We start from the raw sequence: 17780 nt of genomic DNA on the forward strand, positions 1-17780 counted from the left end.
GAGTGAATATATATATATATATATATATATATATATATATGTATATATATATATATATATATATATATATATATATATATATATATATATATATATATATATATATATATATATATATTTGCATTCTTTTACATTTTAAATATAAAAATTGTGGAACATTTGTGCCAATCTTTGAATATATATACATTCAAAGATTGGCACAATTTTTTCAAAAAATAGCAGATCTACAAGATTGTATTTCTGCTATTTTTGAATAGCCAAAGAAATAAAAAAAATTATCCGTTCCCGGTCTTAATGGATTAAGTGTTCATGTGGCCTATGAATACTCGCATCTTTTGGGCTCGTTTATATAGACCCCTGTTGCATGTTTATCGCCCAAAATCTGACAACACCGGTATTAGTACGAGATTAAATGATTTACTACAAGTCTCTCTAAACAGAGACCCTCAGCCCCTGTACCCTGACCCCCCCCCCCTTTTCCCAGGGGGGGGGGGGGGGTCAGTCAGGGCTCAGTCCTCTCAGGTGACTTGGATTTGTGGAAAACGGCCCGTGAAGGAGCATTCCAAAAAAAGCCCTTTGTTACAACTCGACAGTCTCACACGCCCTCCAACACGCAACCACATAACTCTAGCGTGTATACGTTCAACAGCACCGAGACCCACAGACAGACACACATAGAAGAGACAGACAGTAAGAACATGGATGGACAGACAGACAGACATTACCGGGATTTAAAACCATAATGTCTGGCAAGGAAGTGTATTTGATTAATTATTTCCTTTTTAAAAAAAAAAATATTATTTCATTACACGGATGACGGATTACAAGAAAATGGCCGCTCTATTATGCTGAGAGAGCTTTTTAACACCGAGGACCCTCTTTGGAGAGAAGTGTGTTTCTTTTTTTACCAGCTTGCTTGAAGAGCTAGCTGGTCTATGAACAGACGCTGCAACTAGTCTCTAAGTAATGCTTGTAAGTGCTATATCCTCTGGATTGTTTTGTCTCATGTTGCCACAAGAAGCCGTGTTTGAATCCTGATCGAAATCTAATCAGAGAGCGAGAGAGCGAGAGAGCGAGAGAGCGAGAGAGAGAGAAAGAGAGAGACAGAGAGAGAGAGAGAGAGAGAGAGAGAGAGAGAGAGAGAGAGAGAGAGAGAGAGAGGCCTGTGGGCTTTGTACCCCTAAAGTGGAAGTTTTGAGCTGGACGGCACACAGTTGAACGATGTCATCGGGTCAAACCTGCGTGACGTTTCCATCTTCCCCTCATGGAGGAACATCTGTCATCGTCATGACAACATGACACCAGGATCTGTAGGTGAGAGGAGGTGTTTGGATGACTGGCCGGGACCCTCGTGTTTCACTGAGGAAGAGACAGCGGACTATGGGACCCTCTTGTTTCCTAACCCAAGGTGGAAGTAAAAAATCACACCTGTGTGAAGGTAGCGGCGCCTTTGATACATTTTGTCATAGATATGTGTTTCAATCAGAACCTCGACGGGCCTGACCAATCAGAACGTTGACGGACCTGACCAATCAGAACCTCGACGGGCCTGACCAATCAGAACGTTGACGGACCTGACCAATCAGAACCTTGGCGGGCCTGACCAATCAGAACGTTGACAGACCTGACCAATCAGAACGTTGACGGAAAAGCCAGGTATAGAGCAGGACCGCTCTATACTATGTATAGAGTGGCGCCAGCGCCGCTAAAAACACCAGATCCTGAGGAAGTGGACAGCGGACCCTCTGTGTTTCTAGAGGAAGTGGACAGCGGACCCTCTGTGTTTCTAGAGGAAGTGACAGTGGACTTTGTGTGTTTCTAGAGGAAGTGACAGCGGACTCTCTGTGTTTCTAGAGGAAGTGGACAGCGGACCCTCTGTATTTCTAGAGGAAGTGACAGCAGACTCTGGTGTTTCACAGAGGAAGTAGCCTGCCCCGGCGCGTCTGATATCTGGCATAGAGGGCCGGATTCAAAATCTCCGGCGAAAACATCCATGGGCTCCCATTGGTTCACAGTTCTGTGTGCCCGCGTCCCGCCCCGCCCCACTCCACTCCCCTCCTCCTCCCCCAATGTGCAGCATTGAGAGCCCTGACGTCACAACATTTGGAGCAACGCCCACTGCACTCTGGTTGGTTGGGGAAATGAAAGGTTGACTCCCACTTCCTATGCCAGGAACGTCAACAGCTTGGTCCAGGCTTTCTTTTTGAGCAAAACGCGAAGGAAAACAAAAGCCTGGAGATCGAGGCTACAGAGGAAGTGACAGAGGACTCTGGTGTTTCACAGAGGAAGTGACAGCGGACTCTGGTGTTTCACAGAGGAAAGTGACAGTGGGACCCTCCCTCATCATGTCTGACCTCACACAAGTAGCCGTGTTGACAGACTCTGATGATGTTTACAAGGTCAGTGACAAATGGCAGCCAGTGGGGGGAAAAGTACTCACATTTCTTACTTAAAAGTATCAATACTGCAATGTAGTTCTACTCTGTCCGGAATTAAAAATGCACTTGGAGTAAGAATACAAAAGTATTGGCATCAAAATGTACGTAAAGTAAAAAAAAGTAGAAAGTGTACTCATTATGCAAATGTCCCAATTCACAAGCTTTCAAATGTATAAAAATCTTTTGAAAATAGCCGATCTACAGGCTCACAATGCGTCGCATCGCGACACATTGTGAGCTTGTAGATCTGCTATTTTCAAATGGCCGAAATGTATATAGGGCTGAAGTGGGTAATGTATGTTTTGTAAAATATCTACAAAGTAACTAGTAACTAAAGTTTTCAAATAATTGAAGTGGGGTAAAAGTACAATATTTGCCTCTGAGATGTAGTGGAGTAGAAGTAAAAGTGCTGAAAATTGGAAATACTCCAGTAAAGTAAAAATGCCTCAAAATTGTACTGAAGTACAGTACTTGAGTACATGTACATAGTTACTTTACACCACTGGTGGAAGCTAGGAACATCTTGCTGGCCAACGATCAAAACATATATCCAAATAAATCTCAGTTTTCATTGACCTGACCTCAATATTTCACTTAAATAGGAGTCTTCCATCATGTCAATATTAATAGCAACCGTGTACAATTCCTACAACATTCATACATGGAAAGGTAAATGTTGACAATTAAGAGAAATATATTAAGAAAATATATATATGATTGAGTAAAATTAGCAGTACTTTATACAGAATAAAATTATTAACTGTGTTTTTACGATCCATCATCCACACGCACGCACACACACACACACACACACACACACACAAACGAACACACACACACACACACACACACACACACACACACACACACACACACACACACACACACACACACACACACACACACACACACACACACACACACACACACACACACACACTCCTGCACACACACACACACACACACACACACACACACACACACACACACTCCTGCGCACACACACACACACACCTGCACAGAACGTGTTCTGCAATCCCGCCTTTGAGCTGGAGGGGGAGCGAGAGGATCGAGTGGAAGGATTCAGGACCGCCTCCTCCACCCCTGAGCCAATCAAACCGGCAGCAGCAAGTGAGTGAGCCAATCAGCGACCCGATGTTTGTTTACTTTTCTTTATTTAAATTTCAATGCGTACCATTTTTATCTGCAATACCGTCTCTCGAGTGTTCAATGTTATCATCAACAATTTTCCTCCATTTTCACACCTTCTGAAAGCAGTTAGTCCGTATTAGCAATATATACTGTACTTATATCCACACAGCATTATGCTACAAGCTCGTAGAGCTGCTATTTTTCAGTTACAAATGCTCAAAAAGTTTCAGAATTGTGCTCGGAAAATCGTCGTCCTAAAATGTCAATGTCCTCCCAGGTAGGCCTATAGTAATACAATGTGTGTGTGTGTGTGTGTGTGTGTGTGTGTGTGTGTGTGTGTGTGTGTGTGTGTGTGTGTGTGTGTGTGTGTGTGTGTGTGTGCTTTACCCCGGCAGGTCAGGGTGTGTTCCAGTTGTGTGCGGTGCGGTTCCGGGTGTTGACAGGGTGTGGTTTCGGGGCGGTGCTGGTCTCTGCTGCCGTTCTGTTCCTCATAGCGGCCCTGGGCCTCACTCTGGTCCTCATCCTCACACGTGAGTCCCATGGTTTGGGTATTGACACCATGTTAAGTCCACAAGATGGCCACATATTTCGGCAGGTCACCAATTTAGGCCTACCCGTAACATCGCCGTACCAGAGGAGAAATTGGTGAATTGGAGAAATGTTTATGGCTGCTGGTGGAATCAAATGTTACGGCCTTATATGGCGTCTAGAGGCTAGGGAGTAACACATACACAGGTAATGAAAAAAGTGTACATTTATTAATAGGATCGAACTTAAATTTACAAGGGATAAACAAACAGGGAAAGCACAAACTTCAGGGTGGCCAAAGCCAGAATAAAAGAAAGCAACCTAATCTACACCGAAACAAAAAGTAAACTCCCTAAGTAAGCAAAAAGAGGGTCAAAAGGGGTAACAAAATAAATGGCGGTACACCACTCTAAGCTTCCCTGTTCGAATGCACCCAGGAAGAAGGTTTGAAATATGATTAAGTATCCTATCTGAGAATGGCTGACATTAGAATTGTCTATACTTTAAACACTAAGTAAATAAAGTTGCCTTTGTGCACCAAGCAGAAAAGGTAAGGCACACAGCCTATAGACCTATATAGTAGAACACCAGATAACTAATAAAAAAGGTTCTGCACATGGAGGTGACGGATGGTAAAAGGACTGAAGAGGAGCTTCTCCCAGCAGGCTTTTATGCTGGCTGGGCTGATTGAGGATGAAGCAGGTGTGTCTCCAGTCACCACGCCACTCCTCCAATCTCCACTCCACCCTCCAATAAGCTCTATTCACAGCAGCCATATTGTGAAGACATTCACAGGTGTTACCAATGATACTAATGAAGGCTCTGTTCCATTCTGGTCAAACAGAGTCAGGGTGCTGATATTGGGCATGTTGGCTCACTGGAAACACTCTGCTACACCAGTGGGTCTAAAATATGGGTCCAGGCAGGGACCCTCATGGTTCCTTAAGGGGTTTCCAAATGGCCCCTTACGGGTGTGTAACTCTGAGGGTGTACAAATGGAACCAAATGGACCCGTAAGGGTCCATTTGGTTCCATTTGTACACCCTCAGAGTTATGGGGGTCGTGGACATTGAAAAATCTGAGAACCACTGTGCTACACTAAATGGAACAGAGCCTTCATTAGTATCATTAACACCTGTGAAGGAAGGTAACACAGGTAACAAGGTAACACAGGTAACACCTGTGAAGGAAGTGATAATATGGCTGCTGTGAGAACACTCAGAGGCTTAAAACACAATATGAGGCCACATAGGGCCGTAACATCAAACGTCACATTATTTAGTTTGTTGTCTTTGTGTGTTGCAGAGCTGAGCGGTCAGGAGGTGGATGAAGGGGAGGTGGTGTCCACCAGCAGTCCTCTGGACCAGCTGGGAGGTGGAGGAGTGTCCCACACGGTGCCCGTCCTCTCCAACAGCAGCGTGGTGGGGGCCAGCGTCACCGCGGCCCCCCAGCCTGCGGGACGCAGCCCCACACCTCAAACACGTAGGGGAAAAAAACATAGATATAGAAACCTAGATACCTCATTGGCCGCCGCAGTTCGTTGGAGCGACCTGTATCGCAGGTCGCCCATATGAGAGGGGGCACGCTGCCACTCAAAGTGATACTACTGGCCAATCACAGCGCGTCTTTTCCAGGACTTGTCCAGGAATCTAGTTGTCCCGCCCCCACCTGCCTCTGATTGGCCTATACCGAACGTCCTCTTTCTGTGACGCACGCGGAAGTTTCCCGCTAGCCCTGTGGAAGCGCGTCCGAGATACAACCGCCTCAGAGCCGGAGGAGGCTCTACCTTTATATGTCTATGGGAAAAACTATTAACGAATTAACGTATTACTTGCGGCTTGGTCGAATGCTTGATTCTAACAGTGGTGGAAAAAGTACTCAAAGTAAAAGTATCAATACTGCAATGCTGAAGTACTCTGTTACAAGTAAAAGTCCCAGAATTCCAAAAATTCAGAATTGCTTGAGTGAAAGTACAAAAGTATTCGCATCAAAATGTACTTGAAGTACCAAAAAGCACTCATTATGCAGAATGTCCCATTTCACGTTTTCAAATGTATTAAAATCTTTTGAAAATAGCAGATCTACAAGCTCACAATGTGTCGCATCACAAGCTTGTAGACCTGCTATTTTCAAATGGCCGAAATGTATAGGGTTGGAGTGGTTAATGCATGTTTTGTAATGATAATCAAAATCTACAAAGTAACTAGTAACTACAGTTTTCAAATAATTGTATTATTATTAATGTTATAATGCATTGATCATTATCTCTGCAGGGTGTGGGGGCATCCTGACCGACCAGGAGGGCAGCTTCAGCTCCCCCAACCACCCGGGCTCCTACCCGGCCAACTCCCAGTGTGTGTGGGTGATCCGGGTCCAGCCCCCGGCCCTGGTCCAGATCCACGTCTCCTCTCTGGCCGTGGAGGGCCCCTCCCCCTGTCTGTTCGACTGGCTGGAGGTCCGGGAGCAGAGCGACCGCAACGCCGTGGTCACCAGGTTGGTACCAGCAGTGGTTCTCAACCTGTGGGTCACACATGATTTCTTTGAGGGTCCCCAGATGACAAAAAAAAGTGTCAATTTAAGGACTTTTAAAGGCAGGCTAGGAGGCTTTTCAGATCTGTGTGTGTACACCCCCCCTCCCTTCTCTGACAGGTATCAAAGTGATTGCTGTCTTTGATGCATTCATTGATTAGAGAGAGCACTAACACGTTTGACACTTTTATGGCCCAATCAATCAACTCAGTGCACAACCCCTTTGAAGTCCCCCCCCCTCATAGACTTTTCAGTCCCTGCAAAGGGATGAATGTCAATATAAACAGTGGAATGTCAACATAAAGTGGGACGATATGGGTATCTCACGATACGATATCTGTGGCGATATTAGGCCCTCAATAACAATAATATCACGATATTTGATATATTGCGATATATTGCGATATCACGATATATTGCATGAAATTTCACCATCGATATATCACGATAGTCCTTGTATTCAATTCATAAACACATAAAATAGCACCAAACAGTTCAAAATCATCATCACACAAATACAGTCGGAAAAAAACGTATCACAAAGAAAAAATATATATATTATAATTTATTTATTATTACATATTTTTTAATATCAATATTTTTCGGCAGTATATTGATTATTTATCGCGGTATATCGCGTTATCGATATATATCGTCCCACCCCCAATAAATAGTGGAACAGAACCAAAATACAGCTAGAGGGATGTGTCTTTCTGCATTAAAACACACCTGCATAATTATATAGTGGCTGATAGAGAGAACAAATGTAAAATAAATATATATTTTTTAAATTTGGGCTCAGAGTTACCTAGTCTGCCTTTAAGACCATTTTAATACCCAATTTGTTATAGCAGATTTACAAGCTCACTTTATTATGATTGCGTTGTGTTTTGTGTAGGTTCTGTGGCAATGTGGCGCCCCCTACTGTCAACAGCAACAGCAGCGTGGTGCTGGTCACCTTCCACTCTGATGCAAGCATCTCTGGACCTGGATTCACCGCCCAGTACAGAGCTATACACACCAGTGTGTACACACACACACACACACACACACACACACACATATAAAGTGCATGCACATGCACACGCATACACACACGCAATAAAATATTTTGTGCGACATAATGGGTAATGTGTGTGTGTGTGTGTGTGTGTGTGTGTGTGTGTGTGTGTGTGTGTGTGTGTGTGTGTGTGTGTGTGTGTGTGTGTGTGTGTGTGTGTGTGTGTGCGCGTGCTTGCGTGCGTACGTGCGTACGTGTGTGTGTGTATGTGTGTGTGTGTGTGTGTGTGTGCGCGTGCTTGCGTGCGTGCATACGTGTGTGTGTGTGTATGTGTGTGTGTGTGTGTGTGTGTGTGCGTGTGCTTGCGTGTGTACGTGCATGCGTACGTGTGTGTATGTGTGTGTGTGTGTGTGTGTGTGTGTGCGTGCGCGTGCTTGCGTGCGTATGTGCGTGCGTACGTGCGTGTGTGTATGTGTGTATGTGTGTGTGTGTGTTGTCAGAGAGCTGTCTCAAAGAAGAGTTCCAGTGTGACGGAGGTCGTTGTCTCCTGCCTGTGTCCGTGTGCGACGGACACGCCCACTGTCACGACCAATCAGACGAGGCACACTGCGAGCACAAACACAGAGGTGACCACACCCACACACACACACACACGCACACACACACACATACACACACACATGCACACGCACACGCACACGCACACGCACACACACACACACACACACACACACACGCACACGCACATGCAAACACACCTCTTCAGACTCCACCTCATCCCCTAGAACAGGGGTTCCCAGCCACGGACCGGCGCCTGACATGCACCAACGGTCTGCGAGAAGGCGTCCGGGAATTCCAAGTTTATAGATCGTACAAAACTAGAAATGTCTCGCTTCTTTTGGGCTTGTTTTCATAAACCTGGGTTGCTTGTTTCTCGCGCCACAATCTGGCAACACTGATCCCGAACGTCGGTCGGTGTAGAAGACCTTACGGACAAAGCGCGAAAGTACAAAGGCACAGTAACAACCACAAACGCACACACACAGGACAAAAAAAAAAAAGCGGTACCACAAAAGTAGGTGGTACCACAGAGGCACCAGAAGGGTGCCACCCCTGACATTATCAAGGTACAACCACTGCACACATAGGACATACGCACAACGTTGAAAAAGCAGCTATGAGTACTTTTTGTGCGTGAGCGAAAAGGCAGTGATGTCCGGTCGAGGTGGAGATGGAGACTTTTCAATGGCCGCCGTTCGTTTTCGCTCGGCTCTAGTCGGCTGCACTCGGCTGAAAAGGACCCGTATGACCGACCGTACACGACCGACCGACCGACCGCCGCGCATGCGCGGGACTCTCGATTTGTATATCAGGATGTGCAGGCAACGTTGAGTATATAACATTCCATCACCAGGATTTTACAAACAAACAACAGAGAAAAGTTGAGTCTGTCACATGTCCAAGGATTCTTCAGCGATGTCACATCGCTGAAGAATCCTTGGTATGTTTATCATAGCCTTTCAACGTGCGTTGATCAGCGGCGTCACTATTTCATGTCAACATTCAAGTACAACTATCAGAAGATGTAACCCGGGTAAAGTAATGCGTCACTCTGCAAGTTTAACTAAAGTTTTCCACCTTTCCAAAGTCATTTCTGATACATACATAGCTTTGGGTCAAGAAGACGGTCATCAAGGCTAATACAGACATAATGATTTTTTAATCGTCCTATCCTACCCCAAAAAAATACTTATTTTCTATCAATTACAGTTTTTTTTATTTGTCGCATAAGTTAATAATTTGATGACCGGCGCTCTCTCCGGTAGGAGACTCAATGGAGACTTTTTGAAACCAGAAACATTAGCATATTCCCGCCGGTCATCAAATTATTGGCATAATCATTTTGATATGATATGATAATATGTAAATAGCAGCCAGTCATTGACTGCCAGTCAACTGTCTTCTGTGTTTTGGTACGAATGATGAGCGATAGGGATGGGACGATATGGGTATCTCACGATACGATATATGTGGCGATATTAGGCCCTTTGATTGATTGATTGAAATTTTTATTAGGCAAAAGAATGTAAAACAACACAGTTACATTTAAAATGCTTTTGTCTAAAAGGTCCGGCCAAAAAAGTCCTTGCAGGCTTGTTTCCGTTGGGGTCCTTGAATTAATTTCATAGACCATAATTAATTGACAATAATATCACAATATTCGATATATTGCGATATCACGATATATTGCATGAAATTTCACCAACGATATATCACGATAGTCCTTGTATTCAATTCATGAACACATAAAATAGCACCAAACAGTTCAAAATCATAATCACACAAATACAGTCGGAAAAGTCGGAAAAAAAAGTATCACAAAAGAAAATATATATATGTATATATATACAATTTTTTTAATATCGATATTTTTCGGCAGTATATCGATTATTTATCGCGGGAGGAAGTATCGCGATATATCGCAATATCGATATATCGTCCCACCCCTAATGAGCGACCCCCCCCACCCCTAACCGTGCCGGTCCGCAAACATTTGATGAACTGTCAGCCGGTCCGTGGTAACAGAAAGGTTGGGAACCCCTGGCCTAGAACTCCAGTCTGATCTCACTCTGGATGAGAGTGTCTGCAAAATGCTAAAATTGTAATGTTTGCTGTTTGTCTCTGCCATTAAACAGAGTGTGTTTGTCTCTGTCATTAAACAGAGTGTGTTTGTCTCTGTCATTAAACAGAGTGTGTTTGTCTCTGTCATTAAACAGAGTGTAATCTTTGCTGTTTGTCTCTGCCATTAAACAGAGTGTAATCTTTGCTGTTTGTCTCTGCCATTAAACAGAGTGTGGGGGACAAAAGAACGGATCCCATGGGCACCTGGCCAGTCCAAACCACCCCAGGCCTTACCCTCAGCAACAGGTATACCTTCAAAATAAACCAGTGGTTCTGAAATACGTGGATCCCCATTTGACAAGATTTTTGTGCCAGGGGCCCCCATCAGAGAAGATCTTAGTTTGTTAGATTAGTTTTTTTTTTAAGTGTTAAAGGAGTAGTTCACCCCAAAAATGTCTTATTTTCTATCAATTACGCACCCCATGAAGCCTTGGATTCACAGAGATTTTTTTTTGTTTTTTGTCACATTCCTATAAGCCAATATCTTCATGACCAGCGGAGACTCAAAGAGTCTCCATTGAGTCTCCTACCAGAGACATTAGCATATTTTTGCCAGTCATCAAATTATTGGCTTAGGAATGCGATAAAAACAAAAAAAAATCTCTATGAATTCAAGGCTTCATGGAGTGTGTAATTGATAGAAAATAAGTCATTTTGGGTGAACTACTCCTTTAAATAGGTCTATATTCCGCTAGTATGCGTTGGCAGCGCTCAACACGGAGCCGATAGTAGCCAGTGCACCGTATAATACAAGAAATCAATGTATGGTTTTCAAAGATGATCACAACAGACACACATTATTCATTCTCAAAGAAGCACAGTTAGCCAGAATTACAGGCAAGATAAATGCGAACGTGACGTCCTGCATGAATTATTGAGTCATTTCAAAATTGCGATTACATGGAGGACTCCAGTTGTTGTTGTGAATTTAGTAAACCCTCGACCCTGAGAGTTTCCTTCTGAAATGACTGACTGACTGACTGGCTGGCTGGCTGGCTGCCAGCCAGCAGTGGGCAAACACAGCCAGTAATGAGTCTGGCAGAGAATGAGTGATCGCCACAAAAAAAACTAAAAACACATTCACCCCATTGTAATGGATTTGGAAGAATGCCCTTTTCTCAGCTTTCTGTTGCTTTTTGACGAAAACAACCTAAACAGTCAACTGCCAATAACTACAGAACGTTTTGGTCTCTCTCTCTCTCTCTCTCTCTTTCTCTCTCTCTCTCTCTCTCTCTCTCTCTCTCTCTCTCTCTCTCTCTCTCTCTCTCTCTCTCTCTCTCTCAGTTGTGTACGTGGCGTATATCTGCAGAGGAGGGTCATGTGATCAGACTGAGTTTCCAGAACTTCAGCCTGGAGACGCAGGACGTGTGTGAGTTCGACTACGTGGAAATCCACGACAGTATGGACACCGGAGCGGGACACACCCTGGGACGGTACCGCTATTATTATTATTATTATTATTATTATTCAATGACAACGTGACTCTCGTTTCTCCAGACATGGTGTCATGTCAAGTCCTGCTAGAATCGCTGGGAGAATTGATAAGCCAAAGCGTTATTGATTTATGATTCCCAATAACTTCGTAATCGATTCCGTGATATAATTGATTCTCGATCCCCATCCCTAGACAGGATGAGCAAAAAGATATTACGACAGGGTGCCGTGATTTTCAGTGATTCCCCCCCCCCCCTAAAACATAATCATCAGCTATTATGATACCTGATGATTCCAGGGGGTCCCTGCAACAACATATTTTGAGATGGGGGTCCGCGGCCAAATACATATAATTCTGGGGGTCCTTGACATGAAAAAGATTGAGAACCACTAACATAGAAACATAGGTTTTTCATAAAACTGTTAAGATTTAGAAGACATTTTCAGAATCGTATTCAGGTCTTGATGGGTTAAAACATTTGAGTACTGACTCCATCACTGCCCTGTTCTTCTACAGGTTCTGTGGTACTGACTCCATCACTGCCCTGTTCTTCTACAGGTTCTGAGGTACTGACTCCATCACCACCCCGTTCTTCTACAGGTTCTGTGGTACTGACTCCATCACTGCCCTGTTCTTCTACAGGTTCTGTGGTACTGACTCCATCACTGCCCTGTTCTTCTACAGGTTCTGTGGTACTGACTCCGTCACTGCCCTGTTCTTCTACAGGTTCTGTGGTACTGACTCCATCACTGCCCTGTTCTTCAACAGGTTCTGTGGTACTGACTCCATCACTGCCCTGTTCTACAGGTTCTGTGGTACTGACTCCATCACTGCCCTGTTCTTCTACAGGTTCTGTGGTACTGACTCCATCACTGCCCCGTTCTTCTACAGGTTCTGTGGTACTGACTCCATCACTGCCCTGTGCTTCTACAGGTTCTGTGGTACTGACTCCATCACTGCCCTGTTCTTCTACAGGTTCTGTGGGACAGACGTCCCTCCAGAGCTGACCTCCTCCGGTCCTCAGATGACGGTGGTCTTCGTGGCTGATGAAGGCGTGTCTGACAGTGGCTTCAACGCTACCTACCAGGCTGTGTCTCTAACAAACAGTACGCTATGCACTTGTTTTGATCCACGGCTGCTTTAAAACCTATGTTGAGCGCGCCCATACCCTAGGTGGGGTTGGCGAAAGGGCCTACTCGGTGTGGAGTTTGCATGTTCTCCCTGTGTCTCCTAGGGTAGGTAATACCCTCACAAAAACATGTACTAATCCTGGTCTCTATACTGCCTCCCCCTGGTCAGCCGGGGCGCCTGATGGAGGGGAAAGGAACTGGTTGGAATAACGTGTTCCTTCCACGCGCTACGTCCAACCAGGGAAACTCTCCCCTGTCAGGTGACAAGAAGGTCAGTTGGCTCTCATGCATTGAAGGAGGCATGAGCTCGGCCCTGGGCTCCCTAGGCTGGTGGGGGGAGTGTAGTGCCCTGGATCACTTAGCAAAATTGGCACCGGGTGAAAAAAAAGGGTTACAAAATCGAGGGATAAAAATGATTTAAAAAAAAAAAAAAGTATGTTGAGCATGTCGTTATAGGATAAAGATTCACTGCCAGAGTTTTTTTTTTAGAACAGTCTGCAGCCAGTGCCAGCGTTTTTGAGCATTTTTACATTTTAACCTTTCAAGAGCCACAGAATATTTAGTTCCAGGACGATGGACACGCCGAGTGTCGCAAAAGACGGAGGAGTGTTTCTGCTTCCATTGGGGAAAAAGAGTGTGTCACCGCGACCCTCCTTTCTTTAGTTATTGTTTGCCGAATATAGCTTGTTCTTGCCATAAATGCAGAAAAAAAACAAGAAAGCAGAGAAACATGTATTTTTCCAAATCCTTTAACTGCTCATGAGGCGTGAGTCTGCTAAATAGCTACATTTTTACATTGTAACATCACTTTGTCCTGTCCTGGGTGGCAGGGACGTGCGCACCAGAGCAGTTCAGCTGCAGCACGGGCGAGTGTCTGGAGACGGAGTGGATCTGTGACGGATGGAACGACTGCTCTGACGGGGGCGATGAACACGACTGTGGCAACGCTACCTACCCTCAATTCAGTGAGTCAATGCCCTCCACCAGTGTTGATTTTGTCGACTAAAACTATGACGGAAAATCAACTAATACACAAAATAAAAACTGAATATAAACTAAGCTACGATGACTAAGACTAAATATATTGACAATTCCGTCGACACATAGAAACTAGACTAAAATGTTAGTGATAGAGAAGAGATCCAGTAGAACTAAACATTTTATGTTTGGTTGCGCTCGGGTGTTGCGCTCTGAAAATAGCCGATCTACAAGCTCACAACGCGTCGCTCTGCAACGCGTTGTGAACTTGTAGATCGGCTATTTTCGGCATGCAACCAAGTGTAAATCAGCCATTACGACGACATCAAGGCACCGCCAAAATACATTATAGTCGACTAAATCAACTGTAGATTTAGTCGACTATATTCTTATGATATTTAGTCGACTAAAACTAGACAAAAAGTAAAACATTTCAGGTGACTAAAATATGACTAAAACTAATTGCAATTTACTGCTCTCCACCTATACCCTCAATTCAGTGAGTCAATGCTCTCTCCACCTATACTCTCAATTAACTGCTCTGCTTCTGACAGAATATAGACGTCCCAAAGTTCCTCTCTGTATTTAGCTTCATCGTGTGCGTGTGCGTGTGCGTGTGCGTGTGCGTGTGCGTGTGCGTGTGCGCGCGTGCGTTTGTGTGTGTGTGTGTGTGTGTGTGTGTGTGTGTGTGTGTGTGTGTGTGTGTGTGTGTGTGTGTGTGTGTGTTTGGTGTGTGCGTGTGTAGCTTCATCATGTGAGCTCATAGAGGTCCAGATGTGCAGGGATCTCAGCTACAATCAAACCTCCTTCCCCAACATCTGGCTCTCCATCGCTGACCAGAGAGAGGCCTCCATGCTGCTGAGACAGTACCAGGTGAGATGGACTGAACACTTTACTGAACACTGTACTGAACACTGTACTGATATGTACTCAACATAGTATGGTGAGTACATATCAGATGAGGAACATGTGGTCAACATGCTGTAGACCATTATTTCTCAACACTATTTTGGTGCCACCAGGGTTCAGAGTTACAAACATAGATATAGAAACTTAGATACCTCATTGGCCTCTGCAGTTCATTGGAGCGACCTGTATCGAGGCTCTTCCGCAGGGGAAGCTGCTACTCAAAGTGACTACTAGCCAATCACAGTGCGTCGACTACTGGCCAATCACAGCACGTCTTTTCCAGGACTTGTAAGAATCTAGTTGTCCCGCCCCCACCTGCCTCTGATTGGCCTATACCGAACGCCCCCCTTCTGTGACGCACGCGGAAATTTCCCGCTAGCCCTGCGGAAGCTGAAGCGCGCCCGAGATACAGACGCTTCAGATCCGGAGGAGGCGTCTACCTTTACATGTCGATGGTTACAAACCCATAAGCGTCCATTTGCACCCCTGGTGCAGTTAGCATAGCATAGCTTTGGAAACTGTACTGCCGTACTGTTTCCAAAGGTGTTATTAAAGTATTCAATGAGTCAATCATTGGTGGTCTCTGAACCCGACGTGGCGAACCAGCGCTGCATGTAGGCTATGTTCAGACTGGCAACACACATCAGATTGTTGTCCTATCCAGAACTTAATCACATTGTTTTCCTGAAGTATTAGTAAGTATTGCTACTTTTACTTTAACCCATTAAAACTGGGAACGCATCCGTGTAACCAATTTAACCATTATTTTATACTTACTAATACTAACTAGTACTAACTAGGCTATTCAAAAATAGCTGATCTACAAGCTCATAGCGCGGCACCAAGTGCCACGCCATGAGCTTGTAGATCTGCTATTTTATTTTATTTTTTGAAAATGTGTGCAAATCTTTGAATATACGTATATATTTGTAAAGCAAACAACAAACAGGGGGGGGGGCCTGGAACAAAATATTTTGAGATGTGGGTCCGTGGCCAAATACATATAATTTTGGGGGTCCTTGACATGAAAAAGTTTGAGAACCACTGATTATAGCAACATAAGTTTAGAAGACAATTGTAGAATCCAAGCAAAGATTTGAGTTACAAAATGTTTGCTTCAAAAAATACATATTCAACGATTTGCACACATTTTCATGATTTTTAAAAGAAAATCGCAGATCTACATGCTCATGGTGCGGGTGCCACGCTATGAGCTTGTATATCTGCTATTTTTTAATAGCCAAAGTATAAGATAATAGTTAAAGTGGTTAAAATCTAAAATGACAGATGCTTTCCCGGTCTCAACGGGTTACAACAACAACAACAACAACAATTCTGAGAACCTCTTCACCATCCCTGCCCCCTCCAGGTGCTGGCGGAGCTGTCGTGCTTCGAGCCGCTGCGCAGGCTGCTGTGTGGGATGTTCGTTCCTCAGTGCAGCCCTCATGGAGGGGTCCTCCAGCCCTGCCGGTCCGTCTGCTCCTCGGCCCAGCTGCAGTGTGCTCAGGCCCTGGACGTCTTCTCCTTCAGCTGGCCCTTCAACTGTCACCTTCTGCCCGACTCCCACGACCCCATGGAATGCTGCCTGCCTTAGTGAAGATACCAGGACCACCACGGGATGTTCTCTGCCTTAGTGAAGATACCAGGACCACCATGGGATGTTCTCTGTCTTAGTGAAGATACCAGGACCACCATGGGATGTCCTCTGTCTTAATGAAGATACCAGGACCACCATGGGATGTTCTCTGTCTTAGGTAAGATACCAGCACCACTATGGAATGTTCCCTGCCTAAGTGGAGATCTCCAGAACCTTGTGGAATGTTCCCTGTGTTAGTGGAGATCTCCAGAACCTTGTGGAATGTTCCCTGCCTTAGTGGAGATCTACAGAACCTCATGGAATGTCCCCTGCTTTAGTGAACATACCAGGACCACCATGGAATGTTCCCTGTGTTAGTGGAGATCTACAGAACCTCATGGAATGTCCCCTGCCTTAGTGAAGATGCCAGGACCACCATGGGATGTTCTCTGTCTTAGTGGAGATCTACAGAACCTCATGGAATGTTCCCTGCCTTAGTGGGAGACCCCACAACCTCCATGGAATGTCCCCTGGCTTACTGGAGATCCTACAGTTGTAGTAATGACTGAAAGACATTCGTTCATCCATCCACCGGGGTGGGACCACCCTCCAATGTTAACTCAACTATGGAGGTGGTGATGTTTTTAACCGCTTTAAACCCTCTAAACTTAGTAAACTGGACCTGATAGTGTCTGTACTTGGACCGCTCTTTTTCTGTCTACACCAAATGTCTTTGTCAAAAATAGTGGATCTACACAAGCTCACAATGCGTCATGTTGCGACACGTTGTGAGCTTGTAGATCGGCTATGTTTGGCTGATATACCCCCCAGAATATGGATGCTGGTTCAAGTGGTTAACAGAGGTGGTTATGTTTACATCCAATGTTAACACAACTATGGAGTTGGTGATGTTGTTTTAAATGTGTTCACCCAAAAAATGACATATTTTTATCAATTGCACACCCCATGAAGCCTTTGAATTTGTGGATTTATTTTTGTTTTTGTGGCATTCCTAAGCCAGTAATTTGATGACTGGGGGTTTATCCGGTAGGAGATAATAGGAATAATCTACTTTGTGTCTCCTACCGGATACATTAGCCGGTAGGAGACGGGAATCAAATTATTGTCTTAGGAATGCCACAAAAACAAAAATAAATCCATGGATTCAAGGCTTCATGGAGTGTGCAATTGATTGAAAATAAGTCATTTTTTGGGTGAGCTACTCCTTTAACATCACCAATATAGGTGGTGATGTAGGACTGTGGTGCTAACAGGAGAGACTGGACTGGGCTACATTTCAACTTAAAGGGATAGTTCACCCCCAAAATGACATTTTGTTCTATCGATTACTCATCCAATGGAGCCTTGAATTAATAAAGAGTTTTTTTCATGTTTTGTCACATTCCTAATCCAGTAATTTGAT

General features: G+C 44.5%; 1 protein-coding gene across 1 annotated transcript; it reads left to right on the forward strand.

The window, feature by feature from the left end:
* Positions 1-2345: 2345 nt before the first annotated feature.
* Positions 2346-16375, forward strand: mfrp (membrane frizzled-related protein; the record flags this gene model as incomplete). Its single annotated transcript, XM_084064036.1, has 13 exons — positions 2346-2399; positions 3461-3569; positions 4034-4120; positions 5424-5600; positions 6392-6611; positions 7546-7670; positions 8148-8273; positions 10499-10575; positions 11614-11762; positions 12740-12870; positions 13725-13859; positions 14618-14745; positions 16151-16375. The coding sequence occupies 13 exons, from the start codon at positions 2346-2348 to the stop codon at positions 16373-16375; spliced, it is 1743 nt and encodes a 580-aa protein (XP_083920162.1).
* Between the last annotated feature and the right edge of the window lie 1405 nt (positions 16376-17780).

The sequence above is a fragment of the Gymnoscopelus microlampas genome (assembly GCF_963454915.1).
Source record: "Gymnoscopelus microlampas genome assembly, chromosome: 8".
NCBI classification, from domain to species: domain Eukaryota; kingdom Metazoa; phylum Chordata; class Actinopteri; order Myctophiformes; family Myctophidae; genus Gymnoscopelus; species Gymnoscopelus microlampas.